The sequence below is a fragment of the Triticum dicoccoides genome, chromosome 1A (assembly GCF_002162155.2).
Source record: "Triticum dicoccoides isolate Atlit2015 ecotype Zavitan chromosome 1A, WEW_v2.0, whole genome shotgun sequence".
Classification (NCBI taxonomy): Eukaryota; Viridiplantae; Streptophyta; class Magnoliopsida; order Poales; family Poaceae; genus Triticum; species Triticum dicoccoides.
In genome coordinates, this window is record NC_041380.1 from 369,143,510 (window position 1) to 369,158,852 (window position 15,343).

A 15,343-nucleotide genomic window follows, 5' to 3' on the forward strand; every position below is an offset into this window, starting at 1 on the left:
CGGCCACGCGCCCCGGCCACCTCCTCCCTGCCTGGCTGCCTCCTCCTCCCCTGGTTCCTTCCGCGACGCCACGCAGCCCCGACCCCCTCTCACTTCTCCCTCGCTCTCTGGACCTCCCTCCCCCTCGCTCCTCTGTTTCCCCTCCCGCGACCGAGCGGAGCTCGCCGTCATCGTCGCCGTATCCATGGCCACCGGCCACCCCTAGCCTCTCCGATGCACCCAGGAGCTCCGCCTCGACCCCCTCTTCCTCCCCACCGATCCACAGCCCTCCGGAAGCCCTGCATCGCCGCCATCGCCGTCGTCTTCTACCTCGGACCCGCCGGCCATCTTCGTCAAATTCGCCGGCTCCGGACTGTCCCCGGCTACACCGAGTTGCTCCCCGTCACCGCTGTGAGCGCCCGCTTCGACTCCCCCTCTTCCCCGGCCTCTCCGTGTCCTCTAGGCCGTAGTTGCACGGACGCCGAAGCTCCACCGCCGCATATGCTCGCCGCCGCCGCCGCTACACACCGTCCCTGGCATCCCCACGGCCACCGTTGGATGCGCGCGAGTGAGGGCCTCCTCCCGGTGCCCTTCGCTCGCCTAGCCTGCTCCCTTGTGCATTGCAACGCCGCGCTCGCTCGGAGCCGAGCTCCGGCCGCCGCTTCGCTTGCCGCTGCCGACACCACAGTCCCACCCCGCACTTGCCACGGCCACCACCCGAAGCGCCGATGCAGCCGCTCTCGAACGCCACCAGCCGCGCAACCTCTCGTGGCCGGAGATGGCCAGACGAGGAGCGCCACCGCGTCTGCTTACCGCCGGCGTTTAGTCGCCGGTTTAGATGACATGGCTCGTCATTAACTGTTAACAGCCCCGCTAATTAACCCCCAGGGTCAATGACAGCGGGCCCCGCGAGCTAATTACTTCTGTTAGGACTTAAATAGTCACATAACTAGCACTGTGACACTGACCAAAGGGGCCCACAGGTCATATTTGACCTGGACTGTGCCATGTTGACCTGCTGACGTCATCATGACATCAGGATGACGCAATAAGTATTTTCTGGAATTAAAATAATTCAGGAAATTCCAGAAAATAGCTAAAACTTCAAAAAATCATAGAAAATTAACCGTAACTCCAAATTAAATAAATTATATATGAAAAATTATCAGAAAAATTCAAGGAATCCATCTGTACCATTTTCATGCATGTTAGAACAACTTATCACTACTGTTTAGGACAAATGAAGTGAATGACATTTAAATAACCCCATATGGAGTTTGAATTTGAATCTTGGATTCAAACCAACTTCATTTAATCTGGTTTTAGGTGCATTAGCCCAAAACACATTCATATTGCCATGTCATAGCATGCATCATATTGTGCATTGCATTGATCGTGTCTTTTCTGTATTTGCCGGTAATTGTCCCCTCTCGATAGACGTGACACCGATGATGCGATCGTTGACACTGACGAAGACTCAATGTTATCTTCAGAAGTGCCAGGCAAGCAAAACCCCCTTGTTCATTCCGATAAAATCCTACTCTCTCGCTCTTGCTCTCTTTTACTGCATTAGGACAACAACGATTCAACTGTTACTTGCTGCGGTAGCTGAACCCCTTTATCCTTTGCATGACCTGTCATTGCCACAGTAAATAGATGAAACCCACTAGCATGAGTAGGAGTTGTTTGAGCCCTGTTGTGCCTACTCATTCATGCTTGTTTGTCATGCCTGCTACTGCTTAGAGTCGAGTCAGGTCTGATTCATCGGGGATGAATCAGAGGTGTGTGAACATGTCCTACTGTGTGCGAGCTAAGTGTGTGAACACGATTTGGTAAAGGTAGCGGTGAGAGGCCATGTAGGAGTACATGGTGGGTTGTCTCATTGCGGCCGTCCCCAGGAACTGAGTTCTGTGTTTGTGATCCATGATTCAGCTACTACCACGCATTGGGCCCGAAACCAATGGACCCTCTCGGCTTCTTAATCACCCTTGTCCTATGTCCAGGAGTTGCAAGTAGTTTCTGGTGTTTGTAGTATGCTGGAGGCCGTGCGCAGCGCTGACCGTAGGGGTGGGCTGTGATGCGGTAGGCACGTGGCCGGGTAAACCGGGCGCCCGTTTGGTGTCACGGAACCCTGTTCACATCGTTTGGGGCTGTGAGCGAAACTCCGGCCGGATCTCCTCATGGATGGAACCCGAATAGGTGATAAACCTGGACTAGAGACTTGAGTGTTTAGGCAGGCCGTGGCCGACACCCACGTTGGGCTTCCGCTTGAAGGTTGCCGAGTACATGTCGTGTAAACGGCGGTAAGTGGTGAGAGCGTGTGTGAAGAAGTACACCCCTGCAGGGTTAATATGAACTATTCGAATAGCCATGTCCGCGGAAAAGGACTTCTGGGTTGCTTATATCAGTTCATAGACAAGTGAAAGTGGATACTCTAAAATACGCAAGATAAGCGTGAGTGCTATGGATGGCGTTCTCGTAGGGAGACGGGAGCGGATCCATAGTGGTGTATTGATATGGTGAATATGTGGACTCGTGTGCGCCACCTCAAAGAGTCGCTTGCAGTCGTAGTTCAGGATAGCCACCGAGTCAAAGCTGGCTTGCTGCAGTTAAACCCCACCATCCCCTTGTTGAAAATGATGCATATGTAGTTAGTTCTGATGTAAGTCTTGCTGGGTACATTTGTACTCACGTTTGCCTATTTTATGTTTTTGCAGAGAGACTTCAGTCTCACTAGTAGTTCCACGTGGACTTCAACGTTTAGCTTGTTACCTCAGCTACGATCTTGTGCCCTCGGCAGGATCTGGTAGATAGTCAGGCTTCTCAGCCCTTTTCAGTTATAGATGTCTGTACCCAGACATGATAGCTTCCGCTTGTGCTTTGACTTGTATGCTCTGATTGTTGGGTCATGAGACCCATGTTTGTAATATCTCGCTCCTCGGAGCCTATTGAATAAATTACTTGAGTTGTAGAGTCATGTTGTGATGCCATGTTGTATCTGCACATATCGAGCATATTGTGTGTATGTTGTTGAAATGCTTGGTATGTGTGGGATATGACTATCTAGTTGTTTATCCTTAGTAGCCTCTCTTACCGGGAAATGTCTCCTAGTGTTTCCACTGAGCCATGGTAGCTTGCTACTGCTCCGGAACACTTAGGCTGGCCGGCATGTGTCCTTCTTCGTTCCTGTGTCTGTCCCTTCGGGGAAATGTCACGCGATGAATACCGGAGTCCTGTTAGCCCGCTACAGCCCGGTTCACCGGAGTCCTGCTAGCCCAGTGCTACAGCCCGGATTCACTCGCTGATGACCGACACGTTCGATGCTGGGTCATGGATGCCTGTCCCTGTAAGTCTGTGCCACTTTGGGTTTACGACTAGCCATGTCAGCCCGGACTCCTTATCATATGGATGCTAGCGACACTATCATATACGTGTGCCAAAAGGCGCAAATGGTCCCGGGCAAAAGTAAGGCGACACCCGTGGGATTACCGTGCGTGAGGCCGCAAAGTGATATGAGGTGTTACATGCTAGATCGATGTGGCATTGAGTCGGGGTCCTGACAGTAACCGTGATGGTCTCTTTCCGGCGGAGTCCGGGAAGTGAACACGGTGTTGGAGTAATGCTTGACGTAGGTTGTTCTAGGATCAATTCTTGATCATAGTTGTTCGACCGTGCTTTGCCTTCTCTTCTCGCTCTCTTTTGCGAATATGTTAGCCACCATATATGCTAGTCGCTTGCTGCAGCTCCACCTCATACCTTTTACCTTAGCCATAAGCTTAAATAGTCTTGATCGCGAGGGTGTGAGATTGCTGAGTCCCCGTGACTCACAGATACTTCCAAAACCAGTTTGCAGGTGCCGATGTTACCAAGCAGGTGACACAACTGAGCTCCGGAGGAGCTCGATGAAGACTTTGTCCGTTGTGTTGTTTCGTTCCAGTTGATCAGTAGTGGAGCCCAGTTGGGACGATCGGGGATCTGTGTAGCATTTGGGGTAGTCTTCTTTCATTTTGGTTCCGTAGTCGGACCTTGATTGTATCTGGATGATGTAATGCTTTATTCATGTATTGTGTGAAGTGGCGATTGTAATCCAACTATGTATCTCTTTCCCTTATGCATTACATGGGTTGTGTGAAGATTACCTCACTTGCGACATTGCTTTCAATGCGGTTATGCCTCTAAGTCGTGCTTCGACACGTGGGAGATATAGCCACATCGAGGGCGTTACATGAGGACTGTGAATCCTCCAGCCGGTTAGGCGTCGCGTTCTGAGCATCCAAGAGTCATTGTGGATCGCCGGTGAACGAAGTCTATGAAGGTTTAGAAGTCTACCTTGAAGACTTACCAGAGTAATTGGGCGAGGACTGGGTGTCCTTAGCTCAAGGGGAATAAGGTGAAGACGCGGTCTTCTGAGTTGAATCTCAGCCTCCCTAACCAGACATACAGTTGTCACAGCAACTGGAACTGGTCCAACAAATCATTGTCTTCAACGAGCCACTGGTTCTATCCTTCCCATCTCTTTATTTGCAGATTGGTCCTTGTGAAGTCATTGCCTGTTTTCATTATCTATTTGTCTTCACTGTGTGACTGCTTCTTCTGATTGGCTTCATACTATCTTCCATCCTGATCCATACTGCCTAGCTGCTATTAGTCTTTGTGCTTTCACTTAATTGAATACTTGACTATGGCTTGGCTAGTGTAGTCTACCTTCCGCTGCATGTTAATAGGTTCATTTCTATCGTCTGTCTTCAAAACTTCCATGTTATGAAGACTTTCACAAAAATCGCCTATTGACCCCCCCTCTAGTCGACCACTAGCACTTTCAGCGACGCAAAGGAGTAAGGCTATGATGGCTATCAATGTAATGGCAAGAGTGATATGTCCAATACCAAGACGAGGTTACCGTTCTTGCTTACGGTATGGTGTCAAAATGGTGGCACGAATACGAAGATATAGTCGAGGTGGTCGTTGTTGATGACGCGTCCGTGGCGAAGATGAGCGGCGGTGATGTTGATGTCGAACCATACCTAGATAGCCGAAACACAAAAGGACACGGAACCGCAATTCAAATTCTCAAAGCTCGAAGTGGCAACACGCGTCGGAGTACGGAACGGGTAAGCAATGGTAGTGGTATGCGGAAGTGGTGATGGTGTATAGGTGGTAGGAGTGCGTATGCGGAAATGTGGGGCGGTGGTGGTGACTAAACTGAAAAAAATTCAGTTTCGTCAGGGATTGTCGGATGTCCGGGCTGTACCGGTCTTCCGGTCGTCGGACGTCCGGTGGGGGTCGGACGTCCGGTGCCTGGGCGATTTTCGGGCACGGGATGAACTTCACATGGGCGTGGTGGAGAGGTCGAAATTCGTCGAATCTGGGTGATTTCGTGGATGGAAAGGGTGGAGACAAGGGGGAAAAGGTAGATCCACTCAAGGCAAAGTAAATCCACGGATCAAATCCAACAAAATTTCAACACACCAACAAATCACAAAAAAATTGGGGCTATTTTTGTAGGGAATTTTCAAATTAGGGACAAAAACAACAAAAAGTAGGCTAGCAACACAACGGGGAGGCTCCGAAATCGTGATCAACATGGCTCTAGATACTAAGATGATGTAGGGTAGAACCCTAATCGGCCAATCTTTCACGAAAGGAGCGGATCCCGCGAAGAACACGAAGAACAAGAGGAAGGAAACGAGGGAAAACACGAGGGAAACACGAGATAAACACTAAACCAACAAGAAATAGTCACACATATGCTAGATCCTCGAGTACAGAAGAGAACACACGATCCACGGACAACTAAGGACGATACAAAGGTAGCCGGTCTTCTCCGTGAGGAGGTCTTGATGTTCTTCTCCGCAAGGAGGTCTTGAATCCAAAGGGATCTTCTCCGAAGAGGGGCCGCGGTCTCTCCGGTGGAGTAGATCCGATGTGGATGAGCAATGCTCTATCTCTAAATATGAGCTAAACCAATGCTAACCCTAGCTAGGAGGAATAGGAGGTCTATTTATAGTCTTAGTGCAAAAGGGGGCGAAGTGGGGGGGTCCATGGGCTGCGTCCCAACACATGGCAGCGCACAGGCGTTGGACGTCCGAGAGTCACCGGTCGTCCGGAGGCTCGCGAGGGTCCGGACGTCCGGTGCCTGTTGGACGTCCGTAGATTCGGCTCGGGTGTGCTTCGGTCGGACGTCCGGTCAGGGTCGGTCGTCCGGGCGCCGCTCGTCCGGGTGGCCTCGGAATTCCATCGTTTTGGCTCGGGTGAGGAGGTGTCGGACGTCCGAAGCTTGGAGATCGCTGGACGTCCGGTCCTGGTCGGTCGTCCGGAGCCTGTAGCTTCTTCCGCATCTCTTCTTCTTCTCCGTCTTCACGTACATCTTCCTCTTCTTCTTCTCCTTGCTCCTTAGCTTCTTCATGGCCAACTCCTAGATACCTGAGTATGCACAATGTCTCTGTTTGAGGTAGTAGCCATGTCTCATGTGTATCGAAGTGGAAATGTGAGAGGAGAGATGTCACCTCGTTTTCGAGAGCTCTTGCACATGCTCGTGTCATGGGTCCGCTAGGCACTTGGTGAGACGATGGTAGGTCCATGGGGATGACCTTGGGATGCTCTTGCTAGATGAGTAGATAAAGCGGCTTCATCTTAATTCGGCTTCTCTAATAGCTGGTGGACCGTAAACCGACGGGTTAGCTGGAGTCCAGTTTCTTATTGAATTGAACAATCCTCCGACTGGCAAGAATTCTGATTTCCCTTCTAACGAGGACGATGTCCTGTAAGATTCCCATGTGGCCATGCCGCGAAGCGTTATGGGTGGCATGACGTCATCCCTCCAAGCTAGGCTTGACCGCTAGGTCAAAAGAGATACGCAGTATCTACCCGTATCAAATGGGTCTGGCCCGCGTGGGGGATCAAGGTGTCTTGGGACTTCACGATGGTCATATCCCAACATTGTCATCTAAGTCGTAAGTGCGGAAGAACAACCAAATGCTATCGATTTAGTTCCCTTTTGGCTATGATGGTGCCTTGATCTTTGCGCTTGCAACACGTGTAGTGGGCGATTCTGTCGATGCAGTAGGCATGCACCACCACGCCCAGGCCGTTGCTTGGGCGTCCTGAGCCGCTATAAAGGGGAGGTCACAACCAACACAGGCTCATTCCACATTTGGTTGCTCGTCTTCTATCTTCTCCTTCTTCCCCGTGAACCTTCCCACCATTGTTGCTAGCTCTTGAGCTGCTTTGTTTCCTCTTATTCCTCTGCAACCAAGACAAATCCATTCAATGGTGTGTAGCGAGGGGTCACAGACGCGACAACAAGGGCAGAAGTGGCGCGGGTCGAGGAAGCGATGGCCGGAGCAGCGTTGCTGGCGAGGACAAAAAGGAGGGTCTTGCCAACAGTACGGAAGGGAAGTGGCTCTCCTCCACCACCACGTGTAAGCACATGAGGGATCTTGTGGCAAAGGGATTCTTGTCGAGGAATGATGTATTTCCTTGGTCGCCAGCGAAGAAAGGTCAGGCTAAGGGCCAGTATCGTCTGATTCACACTATGTTCGTGTGCAGAGGGCTCTTCCTTCCATTGCACAACTTTGTGCACGTCCTTCTTCACTTCTATGAGTGCTAGATGCACCACATCTCGCCCAATGTGGTTCTCCACATAGCCAATTTCATCACACTATGTGAATGCTTCCTTGGGATGGAGGCACATTTCAAGTTGTGGTGGTACTCCTTCCATGTTAAGTTCAAGAAGAACGACAAAGCCGTGTGTGACTATGGAGGTGCTAACATCCAGCTACGCTTGTAGTATGATTGTTTGGGGCTCAACCTCCTGAAATTAGTATGGAGCTGGCAAACGGCTTGGTTCTACACTCCCGATCTCCCAGGAGAGGGAGGGTTGTCCCCTTATTCCAACACCCCTCCACTTGAAGTTATAGTGGTTGGTTCGCCCATCGTGCATGACGTCACTGTCATAAAGCTAATGGCGTCCCAAGAGTAAACGATCATGGGCACCACATCTCATTCACGGTAGCCTCATATGCTCTAATTTTGAAAGTAATTTCAATTGTGTGCTCACTTTTGATACCGCCGGAATCACTCAACCATTGGACCTTGTATGGTCTAGGATGGCGCTTCTTTGAAGATGCAACTTGGATCCTAGTTCTTTACTTGCCAAATTCTGGCAGCTTCCTCCATCGATTATGACTTTGATGGATCTTTCATGAATGCTCGCTTTGTGTGGATGATATGGCCATGTTGGTCATCATCATTGTGTTGAAGTGTCAAGATTTTTGAGATAACGAGATTAGGGCTCCTGTCAGTGTAATAAAACACTTGATCATGTTTGTCTTGATTGAGATGGCGATGACGAGCAACTTATTGCAAAGCTTCCATTGCTCCACTCAAAGACTCATACCAGGGCACTCTAATGACTTGCGACCAGGGCGTTTGCAACTGAATCATTCAATCTTGATTGTCTTGTCGTTTGAGTCCCTTGGGATATTAGTAATTGGTATAGTTATCGGTGCCTTGAAGCTTGAATGACCACCACTAGAGGGTAGCTTGAGTAGTTGAGTATAAGGCATCACACTTGAGGGAGCTTGAGTGTTGGTATCTAAGGTTCTTGATGACAAGTAGAGTACTTGAAGCACTCAACATCTTCTTGTACTTGTCTCTCCACTTTTGTGGCTTGATGTACCATCTCAAGAAAGTTATTGTATGGTTGAAAATCCTCAATCCGCTTGATTAGATGGTGGAGTCTATTGAGGAAACGAGCCATGGTTTTTCATCCGACTCCTTCACATTGTCTTAGATCATTGCAATTTCCATCTCCTTGTAGTATTCCTCCATGGACTTGGTGCCTTGCTTAAGAACTTGTAGCTTCTTGAAGAGATCTCAAGTATAGTGGGTAGGCACAAATATTGCCCTCATGACTCATTTCATGGCATCCCAAGTGGTGATGGGAGGTTTTTCCTTGCTCTTGTCATTGTTCAAGTGCTTGTTCCCACCATATGAGAGTGTATTCATCAAACTTAAGGAAGCCATCACCATTTTCTTTGCCTCATCAAAGTTATGGACATGGAAGATTGTATCAACCTTGAGAGACCAAGAGAGATATTGTAAGTGCATCTAGTGCCACCCCTAGTTGGTTTTGGAGTATTGACGACAAACCTAGTTGAGGGACTAATGTGTTTGTGAGAATTGCAGGATAACACAGGTAGAAGTCCCTTATTGATTCGGTTTTACTACCAGAGATGACCCCTAAAAATGTATGAAGACATTGAAGCCAAAGGTGGTATATGAAGATATTCACATTGAAGACTATGGCAAAAGAAGACACGTTATGAAGCCTATGGAGCTCGAAGACTTAGATCTTTCGTAGTTCCTTTTCTTTTGTGTTGAGTCATAGGAACCACCGTACTGTTAAGTGGGGTCCAGGAGAACCAGTCAGAATGACTGAAGTGATGCCTAAACCAAAAACCTATGTCTTCGAGTGAAGACAATGAGAGCGAATCTTGTCCAGAGCCGGACAAGTCAGCTTTGCTTGTAGCCCAAGTAAAGTTGCCATGAGAGTTTGAAATCTGAACGTTGAGACACGTGTCAGTTCCTTAGTGACCCAGGGTCATTTCGGACAAATCAGGTCGGGTTGCCAAGTGGCTATAAATAGCCCACCCCCTACAACCATAAACGGTTGGCTGCTCAGATTTCAGTGCACGGCTTTTGTCGTTTGAGAGCAACCCACCTCGAAGCCTTTGAGAGAAAATTCCTAGCGAGGAGAAAAGCCCTAACCACCCAGAGCCAGAGAACATTGGGCATCACTTAAGTCTTCTTGTCTGTGTGATCTGAAGACTTATTACACTTGAGGACTGTGAATCCTCCAGACGGTTAGGCGTCGCGTTCAGAGCATCCAAGAGACATTGTGGATTGCCAGTGAACGAAGTCTGTGAAGGTTTGGGAGTCTACCTTGAAGACTTACCGGAGTGATTGGGCGAGGACTAAATGACCTTAGCTCAAGGAGAATACGGTGAGGACTTGGTGTCCTGAGCTGCGTGTTCAGGACTGGGTGTCCGGGACTGTGTGCCCTAAGGTTTGAATACCTAGTCGCTCCAACCAGACGTACAGTTGTCACAACAACTGGAACTGGTCCAACACATCATTGTCTTCAACGAGTCACTGGTTTTATCTTCACTTCCTTTTACTTACTGTTACTCATTGTGAAGCCAGTGCATGCTTGCTATACCTTTTGTCTTCACAACGTAACTGTATGATTTGTTTGGCTACATAACTTCTTTCTACCTGATCCTTATTACACTGCAGCTACTTGTCATTGTGCTTTCACTCTATTGAATACTTGACCATGGCTTGCCTAGTGTAATCTAACTTCCGCTGCATAGTGATAGGCTTATCTCTACTGTTTGTCTTCATAACTTCCAGGTTTTGAAGACTTTCATAAAAATCGCCTATTCACCCCCCCCCCCCTCTAGTCGATATAACGCACTTTCAGATATTATTTGAGGTCGGTGCCGCCGAAGAACTTTAGCATGGTGAACTTGAGCTTGTCGAAACGCTCTTTACCGTCTTGTTTGTTGTGAGGTTGACGTTGCACTTGGCGTTGACAACATGGGTTGTCGTCGCGCTCTTCATTATGTGATTGGCATGGAATGCAAGGTGCATTAGCCATGTGCCGCATCTCATGACATTTCTTGATGCAATCTTCTTCGCCTTGGCGCTCTACTCTTACCCTTAGGTTTTACTATTGAAGGTTGTAAGTGACGTTTGCTGAAGCGGCTTGATTCAGATTCCGTCGTAAGTGTAGATTCTGGAGTAAAGAAATATCAGTTTACATCATGAATGAGTTAGTAGAAATCAGGACGTCTTTTCAGATTTAGACTCCACTGCACTCCATTTCTTATTACAGTGGATCATGACGCCTATCATGATTATACATGGCTTTGGCTACTTGCTCTTTTTTTTCTATAGCAAGCTGCAAAATGTTACAAGTTTTGCGCGGCAGGACGTATGAGGACGAGGTTGACAAAATAACTGGGAAAACGTAAGTGTATTTTTTAGTTTTTCTGTAAGATGAAAAATTATCTCTCTATATTTATTTGATTCAACTGGCATGAACATATACCAGTGGATTCTTATAAATGTTTTCATATTGGCTCGAAATAGCCCAAGTCAAAGATTCTTCTAACCACACAACAAAACACGGAAGTAATCTGAACCGATTGGTTAATTTTCCAAACAAACAACCAGTTGGTTAATTCTTTCTCCTCAACGACTTGTATATATACGGTGGCGCGCAGTGTGATTGATGCATCCATCCATCCATCCACATCCAACAGCCAGCAGCCAAGTGCCTTCCTATATTGGAGGAGTGTGAATCTCTCCACCCCTTCCCGATTCCCCATCCATCAGCTGGATTGGTAGAGTGAGCCGTTGACCGCAACGCGCGAGTCTTGGATTCCTGATTCGAGTTCGCCGTGGCGGAAGAGAGTTGATCCGATATGTCGGGCGGTGGCGGCGTGGTGTGCCCGCCGCCGGAGCTGGGTTTCGGCGGGCAGTACTACTCGGTGGTGGACGGGGTCTGCAGCCGCGACGAGAGCTTCTTCGGCGGCAAGCCGGTGCTGACGCAGGCCGTCGGGTACGCCGTCGTCCTCGGCTTCGGCGCCTTCTTCGCGCTCTTCACTTCCTTCCTGGTAATACAGTATTTTTTGATCACTTGTCATCATCAGGTAGAGAGATTAATTAGCGGATCGGAATTGACTGACGAAAACGAGAAAATGATGGTAGGTGTGGCTGGAGAAACGCTACGTCGGCGGGTCGCAGCTGCAGACGTCGGAGTGGTTCAACACCGCCGGCCGGAGCGTGAAGACGGGGCTGATCGCCAGCGTGATCGTGTCGCAGTGGACGTGGGCGGCGACCATCCTGCAGAGCTCCAACGTGGCGTGGCAGTACGGCGTGAGCGGGCCCTTCTGGTACGCCAGCGGCGCCACCGTGCAGGTGCTCCTCTTCGGGGTCATGGCCATCGAGATCAAGCGCAAGGCGCCCAACGCGCACACCGTCTGCGAGATCGTCAGGGCCCGGTGGGGCGCCCGCGCGCACCTCGTCTTCCTCGCCTTCTGCCTCGCCACCAACGTCATCGTCACCGCCATGCTGCTGCTCGGCGGCTCCGCCGTCGTGCACGCGCTCACCGGCGTCAACGTCTACGCCGCCAGCTTCCTCATCCCGCTCGGCGTCATCGTGTACACGCTCGCCGGCGGGCTCAAGGCCACTTTCCTCGCCAGCTACATCCACTCCGTCGTCGTGCACGCCGTGCTCCTCGTCTTCGTCTTCCTCGTCTACACCTCCAGCAGCAGCCTCGGCAGCCCCAAGGTGGTGTACGAGCGCCTCCTGGTTGTCGCCAGCGCCGCCAGGGACTGCTCCGGCGACCTCTCGCGCTCTGGTCAGTCTTGCGGCCCCGTCCACGGCAACCTCAAGGGTTCCTACCTCACCATGCTCAGCTCCGGCGGCCTCGTCTTCGGCATCATCAACATCGTCGGCAATTTCGGCACCGTCTTCGTCGACAACGTAAGTGACAGTCTTCCTTAATTGTCCCTCCCGCGCTCCGGTCCGGCGGTGTGCTGGTTTGCTTGATCGATCGCGCATTGGAATTGGATCAATTGCAGGGGTACTGGATGAGCGCGATCGCCGCTCGGCCGTCGTCGACGCACAAGGGGTACCTGCTGGGCGGCCTGGTGTGGTTCGCGGTGCCATTCTCGCTGGCAACATCGCTCGGCCTCGGCGCGCTCGCCCTCGACCTCCCCATCACCGCGGCGGAGGCGGCAAAGGGCCTCGTCCCGCCGGCCACCGCCACCGCGCTCATGGGCAAGCCCGGCTCCGTCCTCCTCCTCACGATGCTCTTCATGGCCGTCACCTCCGCTGGCTCCGCAGAGCTCGTCGCCGTCTCCACCCTCTTCACCTACGACATCTACCGCACCTACGTCAACCCGGGCGCCTCCGGTAAGCAGATCCTCCTCGTGTCCAGGGCCGTCATCCTCGCCTTCGGATGCTCCATGGGCGTCCTGGCCGTCGTCCTCAACCTCGTGGGCGTGTCCCTCGGGTGGATGTACCTGGCCATGGGCGTCCTCGTGGGCTCCGCCGTCATCCCCATCGCTCTGCTGCTGCTCTGGAGCAAGGCCAACGCCTTCGGCGCCATGCTCGGCACCATCAGCGGCTGCGTCCTCGGCGTGATCGTCTGGCTCACGGTGGCCAAGGTGCAGTACGGCCGCGTCAACCTGGACACCACCGGCCGGAACGCGCCCATGCTGGCGGGCAACCTGGTGTCCATACTGCTGGGCGGGGCCGTGCACGGCGTGTGCAGCCTGGTGTCGCCGCAGAACTACGACTGGGAGAGCAGCAGGCGGATCACGACGGTGGAGAGCGTGGCCGCCGAAGACGACGACGAGCTCCAGGAGGCGAAGCTGGTGCACGCCAAGCGGTGGATCGTCAAGTGGGGCCTGGTGTTCACGGTCGTGATCGTGGTGCTGTGGCCGGCGCTGTCGGTGCCGGCGGGGAGGTTCAGCCTGGGGTACTTCACGCTGTGGGCGGCGATCGCGATCGCGTGGGGCACGGTGGGCTCGGCGGTGATCATCCTGATGCCGCTGGTGGAGAGCTGGGACACCATCAGCATGGTGTGCGCGGGGATGCTGACCAACGACATCGTGTACCAGCGCCTCGACGACGTGAACCTGCGGCTCAGGGCCATCATGGGGGCCATGCCCGAGGCCGAGAAGCGCTACCAGCAGCTGCAGCGGAAGGATGAGGTGGAGATGCACCCCGCCGGCACCCACCCGGCCGACGACAGCGACCACCTTTTGGAGAACTAAAATGTTCGATGTGTGTATCATGTATGTACAGGGACGCGTTCATTTCCACTCACAAAAGGTGTAGCCACTTTCACGGGACAGTGCACATCTTTACACACGCGAAGAAAAATATTATAAACTTCAGTGACCCGACGTGATACGGGTGCGCGTGCTTGGGTATATAAATGTGCGTGTCTCGTGTGTCTATGGCCGTGGAGCTTTGCTACACGCACGGAGAGATTTCACGGATGTTTACAGGGCGTGCTGATGTGGAAAGATGTGATTGGAAAGAAAAGGTGAAGCGGACCCATTCTCATTAAAATCAGGGGGAAAGATTAACAATCAGACTAGGCATAATGAATAGTAACATAGAGTAGTAACATGGGTCATTGTGGATAGTCTAAGATGGAAGGAGTCCGTCGTAGCCCGTAAAGATCCGTGTGTGTAGTATTTTCGATGGCCGTGCCCTAAAAAAAGCAATTCTTTCATGCACGAAAGGTGCATGCATCAGCCGTCCACTCAGCTAGGAACTTGCAGACCAGCTAATGTATTCATATGTATGTATATTTTTATATGTATATTTTATCTAAAAAGGTTTTCACACCGCTTTATATATGAAGCAACGATCAACAATAACTTGATACAAACACACGTCATCATAACACACGCACACACCCAAAGCATGATACATAGGCGCAGGCGCCGATAGCAGCAACACTACCCCTAGCACTACAAGAGCAACCGGGAACACGCCACCGCGAAGAAATGGAGCCGCATACGACGAACCGTGGGCTCCAAGGCGGCACCTTCAGGAAGGATACGACACTGGAGCACCACCACCGCCTGATCCGAGGATCAGAGTTTCCCCTGGAGTCGCACGACGGGCAGTGAGAGCCACGACGACGCCTTCAAGAAGGGAAGAAGCTTCGTCACCGTTGGTCCGTCTGAAGATAGAACATGTTTTCACCCCGACCAACACTCGACGCCACTGAACGCTACACCCCCGCTACCATGCCGCCCACATGGCCATGGCCACCGGGCTCTGAAGGAAATATGCCCTAGAGGCAATAATAAAGTTGTTATTTATATTTCCTTATATCATGATAAATGTTTATTATTCATGTTAGAATTGTATTAACCGGAAACTTAGTACATGTGTGAATACATAGACAAACAGAGTGTCCTTAGTATGCCTCTACTTGACTAGCTCGTTAATCAAAGATGGTTAAGTTTCCTAGCCATGGACATGTGTTGTCATTTGATGAACGGAATCACATCATTAGAGAATGATGTGATGGACAAGACCCATCCGTTAGCCTAGCATAATGATCGTTGAGTTTTATTGCTACTGCTTTCTTCATGACTTATACATGTTCCTCTGACTATGAGATTATGCAACTCTCGAATACTGGAGGAACACCTTGTGTGCTATCAAATGTCACAACGTAACTGGGTGATTATAAAGATACTCTACAGGTGTCTCCAACGGTGTTTGTTGAGTTGACATAGATCGAGATTAGGATTTGTCACTC

At 50.9% G+C, this 15,343-nt stretch overlaps 1 protein-coding gene across 1 annotated transcript; it reads left to right on the forward strand.

The window, feature by feature from the left end:
* The first annotated feature begins 11,299 nt into the window (after positions 1-11,299).
* On the forward strand, positions 11,300-13,997 carry LOC119273877 (urea-proton symporter DUR3). Its single transcript, XM_037554822.1, has 3 exons — positions 11,300-11,663; positions 11,758-12,534; positions 12,633-13,997. The coding sequence occupies exons 1-3, from the start codon at positions 11,472-11,474 to the stop codon at positions 13,830-13,832; spliced, it is 2,169 nt and encodes a 722-aa protein (XP_037410719.1). The 5' UTR covers positions 11,300-11,471; the 3' UTR covers positions 13,833-13,997.
* The last annotated feature ends 1,346 nt before the right edge of the window (positions 13,998-15,343 follow it).

What these genes read in the sequence shown, in the direction of transcription:
- LOC119273877 (XM_037554822.1), top strand. Translation starts at nt 11,472, where the DNA reads ATGTCGGGCGGTGGCGGCGTGGTGTGCCCGCCGCCGGAGCTGGGTTTC. An exon ending in CGCTCTTCACTTCCTTCCTG is followed by an intron (nt 11,664 to 11,757) that starts GTAATACAGTAT and finishes AAATGATGGTAG; the next exon opens with GTGTGGCTGGAGAAACGCTA. An exon ending in GCACCGTCTTCGTCGACAAC is followed by an intron (nt 12,535 to 12,632) that starts GTAAGTGACAGT and finishes GATCAATTGCAG; the next exon opens with GGGTACTGGATGAGCGCGAT.